This window comes from Amblyomma maculatum, chromosome 10 (genome assembly GCF_055883805.1).
Source record: "Amblyomma maculatum isolate TAMU_Amacu chromosome 10, ASM5588380v1, whole genome shotgun sequence".
Lineage (NCBI taxonomy): Eukaryota > Metazoa > Arthropoda > Arachnida > Ixodida > Ixodidae > Amblyomma > Amblyomma maculatum.
Window position 1 is genome coordinate 13402533 of NC_139353.1, and position 24929 is coordinate 13427461.

A 24929-nucleotide genomic window follows, 5' to 3' on the forward strand; every position below is an offset into this window, starting at 1 on the left:
AATTAGTGCACGGCACCAATGTCACGGGCGTACAGACTGCAGTGGAATTTAATCTAGAATGAGTAACATTTCATGGCAGGTTCAGGTATGATGTGTCAATTTTTACAAAACGTATCGAAGTACAATGTCTGTCAAGATGTCAATGCAATTCACTGCCATAATAAAATGGCTTCTCAGATGCGAAATTATCATCTATTAAATGCCACTGTTCTTCCTTCTTCGTGTTGTAAAACTTTGCTTTTTTAGAGTTGTAGGAGAATATGCTTATTTAGGATTGTGTGGAAGATGTGCAAGTGGCTCACTCCCGATTAAAAGGTATCATCACAAGCAACTTTTGTGCGTAAAAAAGAAAGCTATTCAGCTGGGCGAAATGTCTCCAGAAACAATTCAACTTATTCTGCATAGTAAGCAATTAAATGTGCACCAGCTACGGTTCACTGTGGGTTTTCTAATAAGAAGTTATGTCTGCAACTGTAATCTATAAATTTTCTTCAGGTACGGGCAGCACAATGTTTGCTAAGTGACATTGTTCAGCACCTACTAGTTAGCGTTACTGATTCATTATGCATCCAAAACCAATTTTTTGCAAGTATATCTGGAATTATAGTAATGGGTTTCCCTTTTTTTACTGACAAGGATGATGACAGTGGAAGATTAGTAGCCACCCAAAAGTAAAGGACTTACTTTTGGCGACCCCTCACATGCTGAGCACCACCACGGGTGTCTGGTAGGTATTATAAAGGAAGTTCTCCTTTCGAGTACCAACCATGCGTGTCAGGTGTGAAGAAGCTCAGGCGTGGATCATCTTCTTCAACCTCAAGCCAGAACCTGATGGAATGGCATGTCCATGAATGTATGGGAAATTCAGGTTATCAGGATGGTCTCTCATCAATTATTCCACCCTTGTCCTAGTGTTCACAAAAGGTGAACACTATAATTCTCGGCAGCTAATGTGGCCGAGTCCAATTCAATCTTTCTCTGACATTGTAAAGGTGTAAATAAACACTGCCATCTTTAACTCTGAGCTCTTTCACTCAATGGCCCCTTTTTCCTGGTGAAACAGGTGTTCACTTGGCTGAGGCTCTGTTAAGTGGCAGGAGTCTCACCTTTAATACTACTGAATCAGGTAGCATTGCTCATGCATAGCTAATGCTTTGAAAGCCCTATATAGTTCCAGTCAATGATGGCCGTAACATACAGAAGCCCGAAAATGATTCAAGAGGCACAATTAACTGAGAAATCACATTTATTTTGCAACCCAACATGGATAATGTCACCATATGTCAAACACTCTGTCAGAAGATATTGGAAGCACGACAGCACATGAAGAGTAAAACTGAAGGCGACTAAAAACAATGCATCATCCGCCATCATCACAAACATGTGCACTGGTGTGAATGATTCGCCACCTTTGCTCAACCATCTAGCTCGATTCTGAACAACAGGAATAATATAATAAAAGGAGCCAGTGCAATAACTATTTACACATTGTCATACATTTATGCCGCTTCTTTTTCTTCTTCAACAATATAAACACTTTGCACATGCCTCTTATGTTACAATTTGTGCGCACACACTCTCAGGAATGGTCAACAAACAAACTGACAGCTCTACTGTACAAGTTTAAATGGTTGCCCAGAAAAAATAAAGCGAGGCATAGAGATTCTATCGAGATGTCTGCATGCATACTTCATCTGTGCAGTTAGTGCAAAGGACATCTAATTAGTTTGCAAAAATAACCATGCCTACAGAGGTAAGATGTACACACGCGCACAATCTATTTTATTCCTGGACAAGCTATCACAAAGAGGTTTGATGACTGGACTAGTTACACAGAAGCAGGCACACTTCCTCCCGCCTCCGCCATGAGAGCTCGTTCCACACATCTGCTTTGTGCAAAGCAAGGCGCCCTCGTGGAACTGGCACGCCATTGTCTTGTCGCAATCATCGCAACCTGCCGGTCTCTCTGGTAGGTTGGAAATTAAACTTCCAGCGCATAAAAGTACATAGGCCATTTCGTGACTAGCTGTCGCGCTTACAAAAACTATTTGTTCTCGTCAATTAAGGCAAGGTTTCCATAAAATTTCTTAACTCAGGCTTTTGAAATGTGCGACCAATACTCTGGATGTGTCGCTGCCTGTTTGCAATATTTCCGTGAATAAATAACCGCAGAGGAAGTTACTCGGAGGCTAGGGCCACACACCACTATTCGCTGCTGCTATACAAAAATATCTCTCTCCCCACCGGCTTCCTGGTCTATCTATGAATTCCAGATAATAATCCTATTCTCACTGATTTGTCTTGATGTCTGAGAGAGGCAGCATGATACTGTGCAGTGGCTGCTCGTAGATGATAGTGTCGATGGTAATTTGATAGCATTTCCCTAAAAGGCAGCTTTGATACCGGTGATTGGCACACAGAGTTATACACAAGTGGTGCTTTGTGATGTATGCTACCAATGACCGAGAAGCATACGACAGCACCTTTTTTTTTGCAGACTGAATTGTCTAGCAAGTACGGCTGATGTGTCTAAATGTAAGCGATCGATATCACACAAGCTTTACGCCTGTTTGTGCTACTCTGAGCCAAAAGCATGGCTGCCATCTCGCAGTGAAAATGTAACAAAGTGCTTGCTCGGAGACAAACACAGGCCTTATCTCTAATGAGGCGAAAACAAGCAAGCTTAGGCTTGGCAAACTTTTGTTTCTTGTACGATACCAACACAAATGTTTAGGCTAGGAGTCATTGATCTTGAAGACACACAGATGATGTGTCAAAGGCTAAGAGTTTCGATAAGCATTTGCAGTCTGCCAAACGCTAAGCTGCCTGTTTAGGTAGAACAGCAAGAAATAGCTACTACGACAATGTCATATGCCAATGCAAGAGTTATAGCAGATTGGCACAGGAAAAGGCCACCAAGTATTAGCGTATAATGTAAATATGTCGACCAGGTTCTATCTTAAAAAAATACCCCTCTTTCTCATCAGTTCAATAAGCATTTGAGAAGCGGCACTTGCACAAATCCAACAAGAAAACAACAACTGGATGAGCATGGGTACGCTGTTATCAGTTAACCTCTCTATCACAACACAAAAGATAACAATGCCTGGCTATTAAAGAGCATTTGGCAACCTCTCCGTGCCTTGTACGGTCTGACCATTAGCTGCTCAGATAAAGCACTGGAAAAGTGTTCCAGATACAGGCAGCTAGCAAAAGCAAAATGTATGGCCTATGGAGGCCATTTATCAAGTCATCACCAAGGCAAAGATTGCAATTAAATAGAAAGATGGCTTAAATGATTGGTGACTTTTTGAAATTTGGATGACCATTTCGACAGGCATGATGGACAGAAATCATGCAGCACGTGCTATTGCTTCTGCAATGCTGCGATATGGTTAATCAAAATCTCTTTTCATTGCTTCAAGCAATTCACATAACAACATGACAAGATGATGTGATGATGGTCATGACTAACAGATGAACTGTACATGAACTACAAGCACGTTGATGGCAACAATGGCAAGGAATGAAACAGTTTTGTGCATTACCATTAACAGAACAAAGCTACATCGAAGTTTTATGCAAAGATGTATTTACTTTTCTCAATATGCTCAGCTACTTTCTTGTATGATCAACTTCCCACAAGAATGGCCATAACAATAAATAGATGCAGGCAGAGATGGCTACAATGAAATTTTCTAGATCATTCCTATCACACTTTACAGAGCCTGGCTGTTCCACAAGCACCGAGCTAAAAACGTCGTGTAAGTACTTGAACCGACTGCAAGCCATATGTAACTAAAACTGGCTTATTCAGCGACGCGCTATTACTTGCTAGAATAATAGAAGCAGATTTTGAACAATTCTCACGTGGAACAGCCTCCTTTCATGCAACCATTGCTGTACCCGCCAAAGAAGAAATGAAAACCTGTCCGCAACGGTAGATCAGTCCGTTTCTTGGCAAGACTTGCTCGGCACAGCCAAATGCTCCTCTCCATTTCTTTCAGCTACACATAGCCTTTGTTAAAACCCTTCTTCGCATAAGGTCTCACTCATATAATCTTTCTTAGAACGTGCTAGCGTCCTTTGAAGATGCAAGGTGCGTTACTGTCATTGCAGAGAAATAACTTAATAAAAAAAAAATGCTGGGAAACGTGACTTTCACGCAATTCACATTGTCGTAAGAGAGAACACAATCAATGCCTTAGTTATAAATACCCTATAAACTCGTGTAAGTGTTCCCACTTTCTTATTGAAACATTTGTAAGATGATTCCAATATTTACAGTATGAAATGAGAAAGCTTTCTTACACTACGTCTCCATTTGGCTAAGCCACGAATGTGTGAATGAGAGCAGATTCTAAGCTACTGCTACCGTTGTTTTCGGTTACATTTGGGTGATGACTTTTGTGGTGATCGCCTTCTCGACTTCTTCGTGTTCGGCTCACTCTTCTCTGACTCGTCATCTGAAAGGCATGTTGTCATCGCTGTATTCTCTTGTGGTGAAGGCCGCTTCCTACGAGAGCGCGTCACAGGGCCTTCCTGTTCCGCAGACGTCATCTGCTCGGTGCTTGGCCCACTTTCAGCTCGGCTTTCTTCAAGCGTCTCAGCTGTCTCTGGTATCGTTGGCAGTGATGACAAGGAAGGAGTGGCTTTGGTTTCTCTGTCCCGTGAATTTTCTGGCAAAATGGTGGCGGCAATCGCAGGTGACCCAATGGCTTCTGGCCTGACAGGCTTCGCCGTAGTAGCCAAGCCAGTCGTCGCAAGGTCCACCGTCATAGTTTCGATATCCGCCCTTATCCCGGATTCTTCGGGTAGCTCGACAACATCGGGAAGTGTGGAGAGGTAAGCAGCAACTTTGGTTTCCGGGTATGTGAAGACACTGTCCACGCCGCGAGCCGAGTCTTCGCGTGCCGGCACAAAGCCCAGCGAGCGTGTCGAGGCAGCAGCAGCAGAGTTGTGCGACGCCGATGAGGAGGAAGACGACGATGAGGACGTCGACGTGAACGAGCTCCCGCTGCTAGTTGACACCGAAGAGTCGCTTCGGACATCTGCCGAGTTGCGTTTGAGTCTCCGACGCTGGGCCAGGGGTGCCGCTGAGACGTCGAGCAGGCGGAAGCCACCGCGAGTGGCAAGGTGGAATGCGTCAAAGGTGGCACGCACGGCGGACTCGGTGGCGCGAGGTGAAGACGACGAGCTAAGGACATCGGGTGTCATGAGGGATGCCGACCAGTGGCTGCTCCGTGTGTGGACCCATGGGTGTGCGCGAAGCTCGGCCATTGTGAGTCGACGCTGTGCCTCGACGGTGAGGAGACCACGGATGACGTCCTTGGCCTGGTCCGAGACGGGCTCCCACTGGGGGCCCGAGAAGCTGAACTCGCCCTCGCGGATCCGTTGCATGAGTGCAGCTGCACTGGCGTTGCGGCTGGGCGTCTGGAATGGAGCCTTGCCAGACAGCATGGTGTACTGTGCAGAGATGAGAGAGAAAAAAATGGCAGAAATGGAAGTCAGATATAACGCTTTGCCTTGCCGCTCATCACGGTGCGGGGGGGGGGACACAAGTTACAATGCTTGAAAAATGACTTCTCAGTTTCTACTCGCGAAATAAATTTACCGATGTAAAAACAAACTTGGCTGCAAAGTTTCATATGCACCCTGTGTTAGGCACACGAGGCAGCTGTTTGATTGTTCATGCCTAATCATTAGCCTGCTTAAACAAACCTTCTATGTATTGGTTGGGCTGCGAAGAAATGCAAACGCACCATTTCAAGCTATTAGAAGCATTCGAGTTGCCACCACTCTCAGTAATCAAAGGAACCAGTGCTTCTAGGTTCCCAGTATGTGTGTATGTGCCTGTATGCATCCGGCATGACATGAAACATCAAGTAATGAGTGTATGGTACATGCAACCGATACATCCAATAACAATCTTCCATTGAGTGATTTCTGTTGGGCTACTACAGCAAGCTTTTTGTTCAAGCCTTTGGAAAAAATTCTGGAGAGCACTTTAAACCACTAAAGTGCGATGAGGTGAAAGCCATTAGAGCGCGGTGCATCACAGCCCTCCACTACGGCACCTCTATCTCCCGCTCTTCTTTCACTCCTCATTTCCTCCCTTCCTTTACAGCGTGGTACATGTGTCAGCGAAGAATTGTGACAGATACTGCACCTTTTCTATCCTGTAAATCAATTTGAAATGTTGCTGATGCCTCCTGTACTACCGCTTCCTAGACATCTGGGTTTCCTTCTGTTTTCTGTGTGGTGCGTTTGAGGAAAAGCGGCAAATGAAAGGCGCCACACTGACGCCTGGTCGGGACGCAAGGCGGGGTCAGCTTCGTATATGCATGAATCGCCTGGAGACGCCACTACCTCGTGACGGTACATCGTGCACCCCCTTGTCAAACACAACCAGCATTTCATTCAACCCATCAAAGTTCACCGGTGTTCTATGATTCGTTTACAGGAAAGGAAAGGCGCAGTATCTGTCACTCACGGAATCCCGCTATCATCCTCATGGTAAACAAGGGGAATTATGAAGAGCGTTTCACAATCCGAGGCGTGGCATTCCTTGTACGCCATGCCTTGGATCATGAAACGATCGGAATGCTGAGCCCCTAGTCTCCCCCGCTACTCATTTCGGCCAGATGATACACCAGCTTAGAGACACTTACAAAGATAGTGACTATCAACCGGACTGGCTGCCATTAATGATGTGTTGTCTCTCCTTGCCACCGTTTTAGTGAAGTTGTGCTAAGTTGTATTCTAGTTTTGTGATGTTGTGTTGTATGTTTCAATTGGACTTTTCGCCTACAGGCTGATTACTCTGTAAATAATGTTTATAGCTCTACGCTGAATTTGAAAGCATGTAATAAATACCATGCTGAAAAAAATTAAGAAATCCGAGGCGTGCCGTAGTTGGTAAAGTGCTGGGCTGGGAATCCAAGGGATGGAGGTTCGATTCCCGGTGGAGACAAAGTTTATTCATTTATTTTTAACTTTTGCTCTCGAAAGCATGACACCTCTGCTGACAACTTTCTGTCACGAACGATGAAGCATTAAAGGATTTCACCTTAATATTTGTACTTAAAGTATCACGAACCAGGCGAAAGGGTGCCTAGATGATGTCCCTGGATTGTTATTTCTACCTACAAGCATTTTCTGTGGCACAAATATCCGAGGCACGTTACAGTTTATCTCATGGATACCATGTGCTACCTGCTCTGGGCAGCAGTCTCAAAGAACCCCCCCCCCCCCCCCCCCCCCCCCCCTTGAAAAAAATAGAACATCAGATGCAGAGGCACAAAATGGTTTTTAAAGTTCTATGATCCCTTTCTGAAAAACCACCTTGCAGACAACAGCCTTGTACCTCTTTAACTGCAATTTCATATGTCTAATACAGATATTTCTGGAACATGTTCAACGCAAAGTGCTCAACATGGTCTAGAGGCATCCATGACCTGGTTGTTACCAAGGGACAAAAAGTGTGAGGCTAGTAAATATGTAGGGCTCCCCTTTAGACTACAAACGACTGAAATCAGAAACGTTAAACAGGAGCTTATCGTATAAACTTTGACCTAACAATGGTATAAAGTACACGGGGCTCAAAGTCCCAAAGCGGTATTGACTATAAAGGATGCCGTAGTGGAAGGCTCCACTGCTTTTGGCCACTTGGGGTTCTTAAAAGTGCACGGTACATGGATGCCATGCGTGATGTCTCCATCGAAATGTGCCTGGAGAGGCTGGGATTCAACATGCATCATCAGGATCAGCTATCAAGCACCCTACCCACAGAACCACTGCACTGGGTCTAGCAACATAATGTCAATAGTTACGTTAACCTATGTTCCTTGAAGATATGCCTCTCAGTGACTACGAAAATGAGTGTCTTTTGAAGCACAAGTAGTGCTACTTTAGAACCTGATCACTTGAGCAAGTAAAGAAAGCAACAACAAAAAATTAAGCGGGACACCAAAGGATGACGCGATAGCATAGGCTACCAGCCCACATATAAACCCCTGCTTTAACCAAGCGATATAACGTGCCTGCGTGGCCTAGGGGTAACCAGAATGCAGACCTCGCACGTCCTGGTAGGCTGATTCTGATATCACCCTTCCACATGAAAGGATGGCCCGAGTTGGCAGCTCCTGCCCAACAAGGTTGACGACTGGGCAAGTTGGTAATGGTTCATACTTAACCAGCCAAAGGACGAGACACAGGGAAGAAGAGGACAGGGCAAGGCTGGTCCTGCCCAACGTGATGTCGGGCAACCCTACGGCCAGTCAGTGAGCAGCCATGTCAGCTACCAGCTACCGCTTGCCAGCTACTGCTTGCCAGAGCCATGCTCATGACTTTTCGCTCACAACACCGACGCCGCATTTTCGGTGAATGGGGCCCTTAACGTTATCGCGCTAAAAGAGAAATCAAAGAACACAGCAGCCGTACCAGTATAACTCCTAAGCTCCACAGGTCGCAGGACTCGCTGTAGCCAGCGGTGGCATTGCCAGGGCTGGCCTGCCTGAGGACCTCGGGTGCAGCGTAGTTGAGAGTGAAACAGGGCGTCTTCATGAGCTGATTGTCCTGTGGCTTCAGGCGTGCAAAGCCAAAGTCCACCACCTTGACAGTGGCATTTTCTGAACTGTCTGTGAACAGCAGGTTCTGCACAGCGAGAGAAAATGGTCCCAGGTGTAAACAAGGTGAAGGACTTCGTGCCCTGGGCGGGGCTTGAAGTTAAGAGCAGGCAAGTTGGACAGTTTTTGTACACAGACTGCAATCGTTGCTGCTAGGGCTTCGGGCAAATGTTTGTTTTTCCCGCGGTAGTGTGGTTTCGTAGAGCCGTGACTCGGCAGATCGGGACCTGTCATGTTCTTGCTCATGTTGATTTGCTTTCTTGGTTGTTTGAAATTACTGCTTCCGTACTGCTGAAGCTGCCCAGGACAACACGTCATGCATAACGCTCTGCATGGCAGCGGAATCATTTAGTTCACTTCAGTGGAATTTTCGTTGTCGGGCACCAATGCTTTCATTGAGAAGAAATTTGAAACCTTCAGACTTTTGTGCAAGTCTTCCTCCTTGTACTGAAAGGGTACTTACTGCTCCACAAAGAAGCCAGCATATACTCCAACCTGCATTAATCAGTCTTCATTAGCTTCGCAAGTGGTAAGAGGAAGAATGTAAATGCACGCATCGGTCCTTCGGCTCCTATTCACCAAATTGTTTAGCACAAACTCCCTAGACGAAATCTTGCTTGCTGCACACATGGGAATGATCACACCCTTGATTGCCCATTCGAAGCTTGATTAACCGAGCTTTTCTCAGCTTGATTTTTTTGGTAGAAATGGAAGCTCGTGCTCGGTTCCAGGGGTACAGAGCAGTAATGGACAATGGCGTAAGTTTAATTAAACCGCAGTAATCTCAGCGAAAGTGCAAGATAGAAATGTGCAGCACTGCCACTCGCTAACAAGCAAATCCACAGAGAAAAACGCAAATTTTAGCCTTTCAAAGAGTTGAGTATATAGTTAAGTATATCGAGGTTCAATTGTATAAGAAATGAAAAAATGTGATGCTCTGCTTTTAGAGGTTGCCCTTGGTGATTCTTATTCATGTACAGTCACCCGGAAGACCAGGCAACACAGATATAAAGCCCTACTTTAACCAACACATATGAGTGCGCCTGCATAGCCTAAGGAAAAAGCATGTCTGACTCGTAACCCCTGGATCAGAGCTTTGATTCTCGTCTCACCTGAATTCTAATTTCCTTTCAGTGCAATTTACTTCATTTATTCAATGCCCTTATGACACTGAAGTCATGTCGCTACCTTGTGATCGCAGTGCATACAATGTTTAAGTTACCTCTTACGTTTTCCGTTCCAAATGTAACGTAACATCATCTCAACAAATCCGGATTTTCTCGGCATGTTACCCCTTATCAGAGCTGCTATAGCCGTGTTAAAGGGTGGTTCAATTGGTTAATGCAACTACTTTCAATTCAGTTCAGTTTATTTACCGGGACATTCTGGAAGGTTTTTCAGGGCTAAAAGTAACTCTGGGCCCCATGACAAGCTACTGAAACTTTCGCTGGCCACATTCATTTGATGTGACCACTAGGTTGCTTCTTTTGTGTGATCTGACCGTGAGACAGGCAGATTTTCACTAAAATTCACTAGGTTCGCTAAAATTTCTGCAAAGCTTTCTCCTTGAAGCATACACAATACCAAAGTAGAGCACTATGTTGAGCTAGGTGACTCATATTTAAGCACAAAAATATTGCACAAAAGACAAACACAAAACACGGAATGTCATCTCGTGTCCCATCGCTTGCACATTTTATGTGAGTGTTCCATGTTTGAAAGTGCAGAATGCTGTTTGTAAGCATTAAACGCTTCACAAACTGCTTCTGAATTCTCCTTATCAGGACAGCTGGTGTGCCCCTTTTTAAGACTGTTAAAATTTTTTGGAGATGCTCACCTCTGGCTTAAGGTCCCTGTGCACCACACCCCTTGAGTGCATGAAGTGGACGGCAGAGACGAGACGACGGAAGATGCGGCATGCCTCGCTCTCCGTGAAGCGTGCCCGCCTGCGTATCCTCTCCAGCAGCTCGCCACCAGTCAGCAGTTCAAGAACAATGTATGTGTGAGCCTGCGGAAAAAAGATTTAAGATTTTTTAAAATTTTTTTAAATTTTAAAGAGAAAACATGCCACAGCAGCGTAAAGACGGGTGCTTACTGTTGAGCCAAACTCATGAACAGAATGGTGAAACGATGAGGATAGATACGGAAGACACCAACAGTCTTTGACAGCAAAAAATGTGTGTGCAAACATTTTTGTCAGTTTTTTTTTCTTTTAAAAAGGAAGTCAGCAATCGATTAACTATTTTTTAGTGGAAGCTAACTTGACAAAGTGCCCCATGGACACAGAATTAAATCCTGAAAATTCTGGCCACAGCAGCCACACTTCAATGGAGGAATAATGCAAACATTTTTATATCCTCTGCAAAATATTGGTGCACATTCAAGAACCCCCACATGGTCAAAACCAACCTGAAGTCCTCCACAACAGCATTTCTGTCACACCGCGCCCCTGGTTTCTACAGTTGAATAATAAATTATTCTTCTCTCCCGATAAAGCCAGGATGCTTCCATTGCATCTGCTCTTAAGGCCCAAATTGCCGAGTCCTCACATCATCACTATTCCTGCAGACTTAAACAGTTATAAATGCTTATCATAAATAGTTATCATCGTTATAAGTTATCATCCCTAGCTAGTTGTAGTCTGCATGCCAGTAATACTGACCTATGAATTTCGAATTTCGAAAATCAGTTTTGGCATGAATGAATCAATTTTTCATTCTGCTTAAAACAAGAAGTCCAACCTCTAACCACACATACCATGCCATACTGTACTGTATTGTGCTGCACCATACACTGGCATACCGGAACATACTGCACCAACTCGAAGCTGAAAAGATGCTACTGTGCATCAGTTTCTAAGGCAATACATACAAAATGAGGGAGGAACAGGTTCCATTCCTGGTAGCATGTCATCTGATACTCTCAATATTCAAAATTAAAACTCAAGTAAAACAATTAGTAATTAACTTTCCCTAACAAGCCTCTAATGCCCCCATTTCTATCAGTTTCAAAGGTTCCGTCTTCTTCCATGTATGTTGACACAGAAAAAAATGAATACACTCACTATAAAGTCTCAGTGTTTTGGGTACCAACCGAATTCAACATGTTGCAAAAACAAGGTGGTACTGACCTCATCCTGGAAGGCTTCGACAAACTGCACGATGTTGGGATGTCCCTGGCACATCCTCAGCAGCTGCACTTCCTGGGTGGTGTCGATGCGACGACTGACAATCTTCACCGCATAGGCGAGGCCAGTTTTCTTGTTGATGCATTTCCTGCAGAGTTGAACAATTGTCTTAACACGACGCGAGTGCCGCTATAAAACTTCACAGGTGGTATTCACACGTCCTATTTGCCTTAATTATATAGTTATTGCCGTGCCGTTAATTTTACTCTAATAAAAGTGACCGAAATAAAATTGCAGTTTTATGCCATAAAAGCGTTATTTCACAATCTTATAACAATAATAATAATAATCGGTTCACAGGAAGGGAAAGGCGGAGTATCTGTCACACTTGTTTCTGTGGACACCTGACACTCCCTGTAATGAAGGGGAGAAAGATGGGAGTGAAAGTGGAAAGAGAGAAAGAGAAGGTGTAGTGGACGGCGCGAAACAAAATAATGGAAAGCTTGTTTTTCCCTTGAATCGGTATAGGTGCTCCAAAACACTCATTCACCATGCACAATAATAGCAACAACAAAAAACTGCAATTTGTAGGGTAGTAATTGTGCAAGCTTTTGTCCAAAACAGATCGCACAAACTTTGCTTTCCAACCTGAACCAGTGTACACTGAGCCAGAGAAAAGTAGTCCTCAACTGTGTAACCCACAGCTAATAATGAATGAAATATTCAAACATTTTCATCTGAATAAGAAAGACACATGCAAAACTCACCTGCAGACAGAGTAGCTACCATCACCCAGGATTCCTTCCCTCGTGATGAGGTCGTAGTTTTGAAAGAATGCAGAATTCTGCAAGAAAAACAAAAGAAAGTCACGTATAAAGTACCATTCAAAAGGACCAAGAACCATATTTTGCTGCTAAGTGATGCAAGTCAGTGAAAACTAAAGTCTAAGCCTAACTAACTAACTAAAGTCCCAGCTGTACTGAGAGTCTTATACCTCTGTCACACGAGCACTTGTAAGGTCTTTGGGATTAAGGTTCTTTACTCCGAAGACGGTTGGCGCGCAGCTACATGGCAAAGTCTCGAGACCTTTGCAAAAAAGGCCTATGACGGGAAAGGCGGTCGTCAGCGGACTCTGCGCTGTGTAAAGGAGCAGCCCAAACATGAGCGCCAGTGAGCGAGCTGAGAAGTCAAAAGCGTTGACCCAAATATAATTTTAATTTAATTTAAACCCAATTCATTCAAGGGTTAATTTCACATTTCAATGAACTTAAAAAATCCGGACTCTTGAGCTACCATTTCAATTGTTTTCAGCAGCCGCATCGACATACACATGCTTTGCTTACCTTCTTATGCAGTGTTTTTACTTCATATTTTTGTTGTGCGCTCATTTTTCGTTGGGCAGTATTTGCTGGCTAATGTACTATTTATTTCATATTGCCAAAGTTTAGTTCAGCCGTTTTTATTTAAAGTGATTTTGCTGGTCGACAGATGACGCTAATGGGTATTGCGTCGATCGTCGACCATCATCATCACCATCATCGTATTTCTCTCTTTTGAACTTGCCGTGTAGCTACGCCGCTGCTCCTTTTTGGTTTTTTCCCCTTTAGAGAAATAAACCTCCTTTGAAGTAAAGACCTTGGCGAAGTGTTATGTGATTGGGGTATCAGCCTGCCCCCAGTATTAAAAGGGCATCTAGAGGGCTGGTGTTTTTTTAATTTTCTGGCTTCCCCATGTTTTTCACGATTGTTTCAGCCAAAATTCCATGACAACGGAAGAAACGGGAAAACAAAATGGCTGTAGATTATGGCCAATATGATATCTATTCAAAGCAACAAAATTAGATTGGCATGACCTTAGAGCAAGCATTACAAATCAAGATTTTGATGCCATGCTGCTGAGGCTTAGTGCCTCGCAAGCAACACCGAAATTGCACAAACTCCACATATTCCAACTTCAGTTGCGTACTGTTCACGTGTTTTATGACTTTTGTCCCCGATAATGTCAGAAGTGAAAAGATTTCATGACAATGCAAAAAACAGCTCGTACTGGGCACTCATTAAAATGGTGTCATAAAAATTCATGCCAGACCCCTATGTTAATTTCAGTCAGGCCAGTTCACCAACTTGGTGACATTTCTGATGGTCTTCCTGGTATTTCCCCTATTTTTCCACGTAAGCAAAATTTTCCTGACAATTACAGGTTTTCCAAGTTTCCCAGGTCACACCCTGTAAAGTGAAACTCTCAGATAACTGATGCGGTGGAAGCATACAGTGACCACATCATCGTCAGCAGAAGCAGCAGTGGCCTGACTACACCCACTGACAGGGAAAAGGCCTCTCCCACGTCCTTCCAATTAATGCAAACCTGTGCAAGCTACATCCATGCAACCCTTGCTGACTTCCTAATCTTATCTGCCCACCTTACTTTCTGTCACCCCCTGCTACGCTTGCCTTCCCTTGAAATAGTTTGCTACCCTAGGCGACCATCGGTTATCCTCTCTTCGCACTACATGTCCTGTCCATGCCCATTTCTTCTTCTTGATTTCCACTATAATGTCAGTAACCTGAGTTATTTCTCTGACCCAGTCTGCATGCTTCCTATTTCTTAACGTTACCTCAACCATTTTTCATTCCATCGCCCTCTGTGTTGTCCTCAACTTAAGTAGAACCCTTTTCGTTAGCCTCCATGTTTCAGCCCCATAGGCGAGTACAGGTAAGATGCAACTGTTGTATACTTTCCTCTTGAGCGATACTGGTAATCTGTTAGTCATAATCTGTGAGTGCTTGCCAAATGCGCTCCATCTCAATCTTATTCTCCTTGTTACTTCCCTTTCATGGTCCGGATCTGCGGTTACTACCTGTCCTAAGTAGACATATTCGCCTACTACTTCCAGTGCTTCACTACCTAACGTAAACTGCCGTTCCTTTCCGAGGCTGTTGAACATTACCTTAGTCTTTTGCATATTGATTTTCAAGCCTACCTTTCTACTTTTCCTGTCTAGGTCATCAATCATTCTTTGCAGTTCATCCCCAGAGTTACTTAGCAACACAATATGACTAGCGAAGCACTAATAGACAGATACATATAGACATAGACAAAATAGACTGAGCTTAAAATGAAGAAAGCAAAAACTTCAACTTACCTTGAACTTTGCAGCGAGCAGCTGAGACATGTTAGGCCGACTGTCATTGGTACATCCGAGCAGTTCGTCGGTGAGGATGTTGTCACTAAACAGCACGGATGGTGCAACATAGGAGTAGCCCTGTCAGAGATAAGCAAGTTCCTGAGCTTAGGACCACGTTATACTACGAGATGCACCCAGCATTGTATGCGGTCATGAAATAATCTAGTAGAGAGACTAGTACACCTAAGTGGCACTTGTTACATTTTAGAACGATTGCAAGGATAGGAAAAGAGAAAGAAAACAACTGAAAATGAGGATGGTAAAAATTTCAGAAATATGCTGTTAGATCTGCGTCGTTACTAAAATCACTCAAAGAAGCTTCATGAGAACGATGCATGCTACCACTTCCTTCACCCAGAAGCTATGTATGCGTTCATAACTAACAATCTGAGATTGCTGTTAAAGAGCAAAAAGTAAATAAAACTCATTTAGTGTGACAAAACCTTTTTTTTTTTTTTTTTTACGTCAAAACATACAAAACCACAGGATACCTTATAAATTTCTAAATGCTCCAAAATAGTGATAGACTCTGCACTGCTATCGCTGTTTAATCACAGACAAGCTCACTTCGGCCCCAAATATTCAGTGTTAGTGGACATCTATTGACACTGAAGATTAGAGATAAGATTAGAACCCCTGAAGAGACACAGAAGATAAGATTAAAGCCCCACCTTGAAGACTTTGTCATCACTCATGGGCGCCAGTGCAGGAGAGTCGGCAGGAACCATCGAGGTGAATTCTTCAGCGAAATTGCTTACGTCCAGTTCGCCAGCAATCTTTGGAACAAAGGGTGCTGCAATCCTTTTCGTAGCAAGGTCCTCCCAGTCTAGACCCTGTAAGCAGTGAGGTATTTTGGTTAGGTTTGCAAAATAATTTTTCTAAGTAACAAGAAATGGCTCAGCATTGCAATGGAATTTCTTTATTTTCCACAGATTAGTACATACTATGTAACTTTTCAGCCCGCACTGGTGCACTGACAACTCAAGCATGTCGCTAGCTACTTCTGCATTTCGTACCTGTTAAAATATGCTGTGATATCAGCTGGTTACTAACCATACTTATGCTCCAGATATCACTTATTGAAATCTACTGCTGCCCTGGCTGTGATCTGTTGTATGCCTCCTTACTTTATTGCTGGTTGAAGCTCAGTTTACACTTGCAAAAGTGCTGAATAAATTAGCTCATTGGTCAGTATCCCTCACGGATACGACGAAAATCACTGCATGCGTATGCTTTCCAGGGTGCCACTGGTGATTGCGGTTCCATGGATCAGAAACTATAATTTACACAGCATGAAGCGGTCACCGTGCTTAAATAGTAGAAAGGCCAGCGCATTATGGGTAATCGATTATGCAAATTTATGTTAACTTATTCTATTGGTATTTCATATTTTAGAATAGTAAGTAAGGGCTGTTATGTGATATCAGCTTGTTTTCAAGTGTTTACACATATGATAAACACTTTATATATTAACTACAATTCCAAACTAGATCATGCGTATATTTATTGTGTGTACCCAGTATGCACAGAATGACTGTGCATGTTGACTGTACACTTATTGCGTGAACTCAATGTTCACGGAATGACGCACCAGCGCCTTCGTTAGTTTTACAATGCCTGCCAAATATGGCAGATCTGACCGTCCATGGTCCTCTCTATCGTCCTTTCTTACTCTCCTTTATTGGCTAGCTTTCACACTTGCTTTACCTTTGTGAGGAGAGATACCAGTTGAGCGGCACCACACAGCAAGTAACGGGAAAAGCAATTTTTCGTAACATTCTTTCTCTCTCTTCGCGGTAGCCTACAGTTAAAATTGTTCCAAGAAGCGGAAAACACGCAAGTTCCTAAAGCTAGAACAAAACTCCCTGATTCATCAATAAGGTAATAATGTCACAGATCACAGCAACATGCATTCGGTTGATATGCAACATGCTCCAGATTATACAAATTATTGCAGATGCGGTATTTTTAGTGTAATCTGCACATTCATAGTTAAGCTAGGTATGTCTGTTCTGGCATATCTGCAAAGAAAAATAGGTGTTTTGCTATTATTGATCTCTGTAAGCATTTACCTGCTTGTATACGCAAATAGTAATGCAATGTTAATGCATTTTAGAACCCTGCGCAGTCTTATTAACCTACGGATAACTGCTGAACTACCCACCTTGAAAAACCTATGCTTCTTCAGTTCGAAGGCATCATCGATTCCACCACCGAGCCGTTTCCTTGGGTCCTTTACAAGTAACTTCTGGATGAAGTCTTTGACGTCACCGGAAATGTTGTCGGGCATGGGCGGCTGGCTTTTGAGTATCCGCCTGAAAACACAGTGAAGGTGAAAATAAGGAAGCTGCCCATGATTATTCTACCAATCCTAACAATGTATTGCACACCCATATTGCCAGGCTATGACAGTATATTTCCGCACGTTCATATCTTCCTTTCAATTTTGCTTCTTTCAATCCTATTTTAGAATTATAAATTCTGCACGTGAACTGTACCAGCTGAATAACCGAACTCCTTATGTCGTTTCAATCTCAACAGGCGAATGAAGGCTGCGACATAAAGGATGAGTTGAGATCAAGTGATGCATACAAACGCCATGACATATAGCCACTGCTTGCTCGTTTCTTGCCATTCAAATTGTTCAGAAGGCTTGTGTGCAAGCTGAGAAACAAAGAGAGCAGCAACACTGCACTGTAGTGTTTGTATGCCTCACAAAAAGTCCATTCATCTTTTAGGTCATGACTATCTTTTAGCCATTAAAAGTGAAACAAAGGAAGAGGAAAGAAATTCAAGCAATTCATGGAGCTGTTCATGTTTGCTAACTAACGTTGTGCACATCACTCCAATGAGAGAACGCAACAAACATTTGGTGCCTCTAATCCCTCAATTGATATTGCTTCCTATATTCAGCAAAAAAAAGAAAAAAGGTCACTTACTTGGAGATCTCAGCTTGGTTATTGCGCTCCCCTTCGACGGTGAATGGTGACGCTCCCGTGAGAAGCTCGTACGTGAGAACTCCGACACTCCACCAGTCGACGCTGAAGTCATGGCCCGTGCTTCCTCCACGCACCACTTCAGGCGCCATGTACTCGATAGTTCCACAGAATGAGTACGTCCTCTGGTCCTGTCAGAAGGCGACAAGAAACACAAAGATAACACTCCCACATATTCTAGAGCCTTGTCTCAAAGCGAGGAAAATGAAGGAATGTGGTAAGTAGATAGCATTACAAAAACATATCAAAATTAGAATACTGAAAAGAATTTTTCCTTATTCAATTACTCGACCTAATCAAACAACTTAAAGGCTTTAAGTTTTTCTCCTCTTCCTCCTCACCCTCATCGTGTTTGTTGCCGTCTTGCAGCTCGAGTTCATTCTCTCTTGTCATCAATGAAAGTTATTTTTTCTACAAGAGTAACAGGATGCTCGTGGAGTTATCATAGTGAATTGGTGCAAATTAGCGTCGAGTTTTCTAATAGATATAGTTTCGAGTCAGTAATTTATAGCACCTAATCACAGCATCCCTGTTGGTGCTCCAGTGTTTCACACTATTGAGCATATCGCATGATTAATAGTGAAAGTAGAAAATATCAGTGGAGATATTCTATATGTATTTGCATTTGATTCAGTTTGTGAAAAGTATTAATTGCACAATCTTAAATATAGATCATTAAGACTAGAAGAATTAAAGAACGAATGAGCAGTGCAGAATGAATAAGGCAGAGGTGATGGGTGCAAAGCAAAGAGGAAATTCATGGAAACGATACAATGGAAACAATACAATGGAAACAATGTGGCAATGTGGAATCGATTGATTCACATACTGGTGTTGCAGTCGCTACAACTTTTGCTAAACGAAGGAACCAAGAGCACAGTGGGACGAAATTGTCATTGGACCGGTTAATTTTAAAGCAATGTAGGAGATTACAAATATCACTTAAGATGATCAAACCCAAGATTATGGCAATTAAGTTGTACGGCGATACTGCATTATAATTGATGGAGGAGAAAGATAAAGTTTAATGCACTGCTACATGAAATAATACATGATTTATTGCACTGGTAAACCTGTGAGGTTGTTTTTTAAATGAAACAAGGTTTAACAAGGTTTGACAGGTGTCTTTTCGTTTTTCTTTTTTCGGTAAAACTGTATTGACTTTCAAGACTGTTTGATCAACTCCTAGTGATACATACATTTAACTAGGTCAGTTGCATCACATTCCTTACATTCGCCTTCTGAACACCAGAAAAAGTGCATTTGATACGGAAAATCCCTACCACAAAACTTGTCTTTGCACTGATGGCAAAACCCAGCTCAACGCCACAAAACACTGAACAGCTGCAGAGCTCCGGAAGAAAAGAAACACTCAAGAGAAATGCCTGAAGGACACGGAAGCTCCATCATCACCGCATTTTTTTGAAACGCTCTGCTGCAGTTTAGGAGAGGAAGGGGTCAGAGCAAGGAAAGGGTGAGAGCAGAAACGACCCTTGCAAGGAGAGTTAGGGGAGAGAGCGACAAGCCATGCTGGGTTTCGGCAAAAAGTGGGTCACGAGGGCTGCTACTGCCGCTTGCCTTCTCATGGGGAAGGAACTCCTTGCTCAGTCCAAAGTCTGTCAGGACAATGTGTCCTTGGCTGTCCAGAAGGATGTTCTCCAGCTTGATGTCTCGGTAGATTATGCCCAGCTGTAGACAAGTGAGCACAGAATAGACAGGAGCATTAAAGCACATCAAGCATAGAGCCACAAGCGGACACAGAACTTTCATCACCTAACTATTCTACAGTTCTAGTGTCAGCATAGCTGCACAACATTTTAAAACGCCACAAATTACTCTATCAAAATACTTGCAAAGTGACACTTCAAAATGGCAGCACCAGAATCACTCCATCATAAGGGTGAGAAAGAGATAAGACAGAGCGAAAAGGAAGGTTTTGCACTTTTATCCTGGTTGTTGGATCGCCGGGGCAGCCCCCCTTCGAGCAAGAGTGTCGGTGAGTCTAGCTTCCTCGTTCAAAGACAGGAAAATCTGAGGTGATAGCCTCCAAGGACTGCTTCTGTCAGGCTCTCTTAATATTCACGCAAGATCTAACCTTGCTGCCACAAGGCTGTGCCGTTGTAAAGATTCAAAGACAGTGCTTTCTCCAATCTTTGCGGCTGTAGCCTTTCCTTCGTTCAAACAATGCATAATCAGTACATAAATCATAAGCAAAGCAGAGTGCTTCCCACTTCCCAGGTGAAAGAAAAGCTAGCTGGCCATGGGATTATGACATGCTGCAGGGTTCTTTGCAGGAAAACAAAAGACAGCTGTCCTTTGGGTTGCCCTTATTCATTTGCCTTGACTACTCTTGCACTGTCGAGGTAGCTCCTTTCGCCATATTTTTTTTCTTTTGCTCCCTGAGACATCTGTCTGTGCAACTGGACAGTCGCATTGCGCCGAGCGTTTTCCAAAGTTTTGAGACAATGGCTCTATTCGGTGATACAAGAAGCTTCTACAAACACAATACAGGAAGAATGTGCAGATGTGGGTTTGCTGATGTATGCATTAATCTGAGTAAAAGCAATGGAGCAGTTTTGAAAGGTAGGCTGAAACAACACAGCCGAAGAAAAGTGCCTTGTGTCCCATTCCTCAGTATTGATTTGGTAGGCAAGAATCTGGGGTGGAAGAATGCCACTGAGTTAGTAAATAGTGCTACCTCCTACAGAATACTACCTCTATTTTTTATATATGATGTCAGTCAACAGTATGTTTCAGCCTTCCCCAGTACAAACTGTGGACATGTGGTTCGTATACATACACACACCTTGTACTAGCAACATACTTTTAAGTAGAGTCATCATCCAACGAAATGTAAAATGCTGCTCCTGTTTTGTGTCTACGCAATAGAGAGACAAGGCGAAGAAGAGGCTAAACTTGTGTATTCAACACTTTGTCCTATTGCACGATGCACTTATGTAGCCAACCATTGTAAAGAAAAGCAGAATGTTTGCTGTTTCTTGAGCACAGGATGCGCAAAAGAGCTAAACGTGTATTTAAAATCTTATATACTCCGAGTACCACCATTCTGCTCAGAGAATAAGGAAAAAGGGAGAAGTGTAAAAGAGAAACAGAATGGCAGTTCTCACCTTGTGCAAGTGCTCAAGGGCCAGCACAATCTCTCCAATGTAAATCTTGACCTCAGACTCAGTGAAGTGGTCTCTTTGGTACAGATGTGTGAACAGCTCTCCTCCACTGACATAGTCTGCAGGCAAAAACAAAACACAAACAGTGAGCTTCATAAACTCTGCCAACAGATCAAGTGCAAGACAGAATTAATTCATAAGGCATATCCGAGCACTAAAAAAAAACAGTAGCAGGAAGCCTGGCATCCCCTAATAATATCTCTTAAACTCAAGTGACACTTGAAGCTAGATTTGGCACAAAATAATTATGCTTAAAGTAACATTAATTACACCATAATGCAAATGGACACTTGGTGCCACTTGCAAAAATATGTCAATTTCAATAAAATGTCATAATGACAATAACAACTATCAAAGAATTGCAGCTGGTACATATTTTTGTTACAGCTTATTCAAGAGAGGGACACAGGATTGCAGCATCATACGGAGATACGTAGCAGCCTTTCTTCTCAATTTCTACATGTTGTGACATATAGTGCCAGAAAGATTTTTAGCGGGTACAGGAAAAGTCACTGCACCATGTCAGCAGAATGATGATGCACTTCATATGTCCGAAAGTGAACTATAAGTGGACATCATGCTCTCCAAACAAAATTGCTCATGTTCTCCAAACAAATCAAGCTCTCCAAACAAAGCAGCACCAAACAAAATTCAATGTGCAACAGTTTCAATGCAAGAGCTTAACACACCAAGGATAAGGTGCAGCTTGGCATCTGTTTGGAAGGCGTAGTGGAGTGTCACCAGGAATGGAGACTGCCGGATGGCCTCGAGGACTTGGCGCTCGGTTCGTGTGTGCTCCAGGGTCTTCTGCTTCTGGACAATGGATGCCTTCTTGAGGACCTTCATGGCGTACAGCTTGCCATGGTCGTGGCCACCGACTTTACGCACCAGGAACACCTTTCCATAGGCTGCAGCAGAAAAAAGAAGAAAATTGACATTGAGTATATAGAAAGAATTCTGTGATGTCATACCACCTACATGTTATATCATTTGCTAAACCACAGCACTGAGGACTTGTAACTTAACATTCTCACTTCTGTACCTCACTGCTGTGCAACCAAAAACCGTAACCACATGCATCCACCGGGGTGAGTTTTCCCAAGAGAAAAAATCCAGAAGAAAGCGGCACGTACACAAACACCTACGTCACGCTGAACGACAGCCTACACCGTCGTCTGCTAGGTACAACCTTTCCTATCCCATTGGCTCCTTCTTCTTTTCATAACCAAATTTACAATGGCAGGACAAGGGCGACAGATCGTGCGTGAGGCCCTTCACAACTATCCTCTCTCGGCGCCTCAGCTTCATCTCAACTCGGCCCAATACTGCGTGCACGTCAGTCATGCTCTTTTTTCACGCGTTGGTGCGCATTGTGCTCTCTTGTTCCGCACTCGCCTACTGACGTTTCGTCCGTCGCCGTCACAGCGTGGTGCAGCGCGCATTTCTCCGAGATCGAGAAAGTCCGTGTCGGCGTCGTCCGCGCGCGCTAGCTCGAGAGGCGACGTGTGCGTCCTTTTTTTTTTTTTCTTCTAGCGTGTGCGGCTCTGGCAAGGCACGGATGAATGCGTACGGCGCACACAGCCTTCACCCAGTCTTTTCAGCGCGCCGTGCATGTAGCTAGCGCAGCGTGCACAGCTCGGGCGCGTTTTATGCAGCGAATCCGTGCCACTTCTCGAAAACGCGCGGCATGCCGAACAACATATGGCGGCGCTGACACACGAGCTCTGAGAGAAGCAGAGACAGCCATGCGCAACACTGGGCAGGGCATGGTGCCGAACTTTGGGGCGCGCTACGCCAAATCCGTGAATCGAAATGACGGTTGTGCGCGCAGCCGTGAACGTTGGTCCACTGGTTGACTAAATGGCCAGGCAAGGTAAGTGCGTTCAATGCGGAAGGACAGTTGAGAGCTTGCAAGTAGTCACGCAGCAGGAGGTCGTGCTTGAAAGTGGAGTTCCGCCCCAGATAACCTAATCCCGCTTTCAATTTCTTCTCTGCCTTTCATTTCTTCTAGCTAAGATCACCCCCTGTCTTCCATGCAGATTTGAACATGCTTACTGCCATCGCCTAATCATTTGCATCTCGTGCACAGAGCCAGATGAAATATATATGTCCATCGTGGACGTTCCATGGTAGAATTAGTACGTTCTCGTTTCGGTCGTTCTAGTTTCGGATGCAGTTGGCCGCCATGTTGGCCGCCCAGAGATCGGCTACAAGCCTAAGGTGGGAAAACAGATATGTGTTGTAGTTTTGCTTGGTGGTACGTTAAAAGAATGACAAAATTACAAATATTCTAAAACACTAAAAATAATCAGTAGTAACGTTGCCCTGCAAAAACCAATCACAGCGCTCGAATCACAGAGAGACCAAGGTCTAGAGAGACCGCTCTCACGATTCAAACGGCTGGCGGGAGCATTTTCAAAACTGGCAGACAAGCAATGGACAAGCGTCAACACAGTCAAAAGGAGCAAGGTATCCATTTTTACTTGCAGCAATAATTGGATAGCCGTCCTCAGCATACCTTTAAAAACTACGTTGCGTGGCTGATAAAAAAACAAGAAGTCGTTAAGAAATAGCGAAGGTGACGGGGGAAGCACGTCAGGTTTAGCACTTGACGGTTTTAAAAATAGCAAGTGCCTCTCTGATATAGCTCCAGACGTCTCAGCCAACGGAAGCAGCAGAATATTGTAGCACAAGCGTTAAGCTGTTGAAACATCGCACGTCCTCACTTGCCTGCAAGAACTTGATGAGATTGCACCGATCTATCTTTGTTCCTTCTCTTTTCTCTTTTGCAGACTATACTGGCTGGAAATGTGCGACAAAAGAAAAAAGGCCAGGAAAGTGACAAAATTTTTCCTCGACAGCCAAACGCGACTGCGTGTTGCTTGACGCAAACTAAAACCGTCCATGCTGTATCGTTCGTTATACGTGACCTGATTATGCATGCGTCCCTTTCACCGAGAACAAGACCTCCTGCGATCACTGTTCTCGTTATATGGGCTGCCTGGCTGCGCCTCTACTACGTAACGGACACGAAGAACGACTTACGAAACCCTTGGCGTCGCCTGCTCTCATCTCCTCACAGCATCTTCGCCCACAAAGGCTTCAGTTTCCAAAGGGACAACGGACTCGAGGTCAGACGTAACGCGCGCATCGCGAGAGCACACAAAGGCGGTGGGCAGCGCGCTGCTATGGCTGTAAGCTTAACTGTTGCGCTCCACATTTATCATAAAGGTCGCGAGGTGTCAGACCAACCTTGCATGCACTCCACGTTATGCTGCGGGTAAATAAAATCTAGCTCCAGATTGAGTATTTCATATGCTGACCATGTGTTTCGGGTGTGTAGATGGATGGATAACATGAGCACCCCCATATTTAAGCAGCTGAACTGTAGGCAAACCAAGGTGTTTTTTTTCTCTCTCTCTCTCTCTCTCTCTCTCTTTTTTTTTTTTTTTTTCTAACCGGTTTCCACATTCTGGGCTTCAGAAGAACCGATGCCAAGGGTTTCATTAATTTTGTATTATTTGTATTTCCTTCAGTAAGACCAAAGTAAGGGCACCCACGCTTCCCTGCGTGCGTTTGCTAATTGTGCACTACTAATCCTTCGACTTTTTTCTATTTCCTTTCACGGATGCGTTCACAGCCGCCTTCCTGTTTACGGGCTGCGACCCCAGGTGCAAACTTTGCTAGAAGGCAGGCCTGCACCATATAATATGCCCAAACAATCCACCTGATGACCCAAATGCAGTGTCAACTATAAGGCTCAAAGGGTTGTCGTCACACGCGCACGAATAGCAGCGGCAGCCGCAGGAG

The 24929-nt window shown here is 43.9% G+C and overlaps 1 protein-coding gene across 5 annotated transcripts in view; it reads right to left on the reverse strand.

The window, feature by feature from the left end:
• Positions 1 to 1228: 1228 nt before the first annotated feature.
• LOC146175637 (ribosomal protein S6 kinase alpha-5-like) overlaps positions 1229 to 24929 on the reverse strand; it is a 254621-nt gene continuing 230920 nt past the window's right edge. For 3 of the 5 annotated variants that reach the window (XM_084582030.1, XM_084582032.1, XM_084582031.1), the window contains exons 3-14: positions 21809 to 22027; positions 21063 to 21178; positions 19513 to 19623; positions 17878 to 18065; positions 17103 to 17253; positions 15610 to 15771; positions 14897 to 15016; positions 12522 to 12598; positions 11758 to 11902; positions 10465 to 10635; positions 8443 to 8655; positions 1229 to 5466 (exon numbers count right to left, since the gene is read on the reverse strand). In XM_084582030.1, coding sequence (XP_084438156.1) covers positions 4372 to 5466; positions 8443 to 8655; positions 10465 to 10635; positions 11758 to 11902; positions 12522 to 12598; positions 14897 to 15016; positions 15610 to 15771; positions 17103 to 17253; positions 17878 to 18065; positions 19513 to 19623; positions 21063 to 21178; positions 21809 to 22027 — 2768 coding nt within the window. In that variant the 3' untranslated portion in view covers positions 1229 to 4371. Of the gene's footprint in view, positions 5467 to 8442; positions 8656 to 10464; positions 10636 to 11757; positions 11903 to 12521; positions 12599 to 14896; positions 15017 to 15609; positions 15772 to 17102; positions 17254 to 17877; positions 18066 to 19512; positions 19624 to 21062; positions 21179 to 21808; positions 22028 to 22252; positions 22642 to 23174; positions 23324 to 24929 lie in introns of those variants that run through there. The other 2 variants (XM_084582033.1, XM_084582034.1) reach the window with 2 other exon arrangements.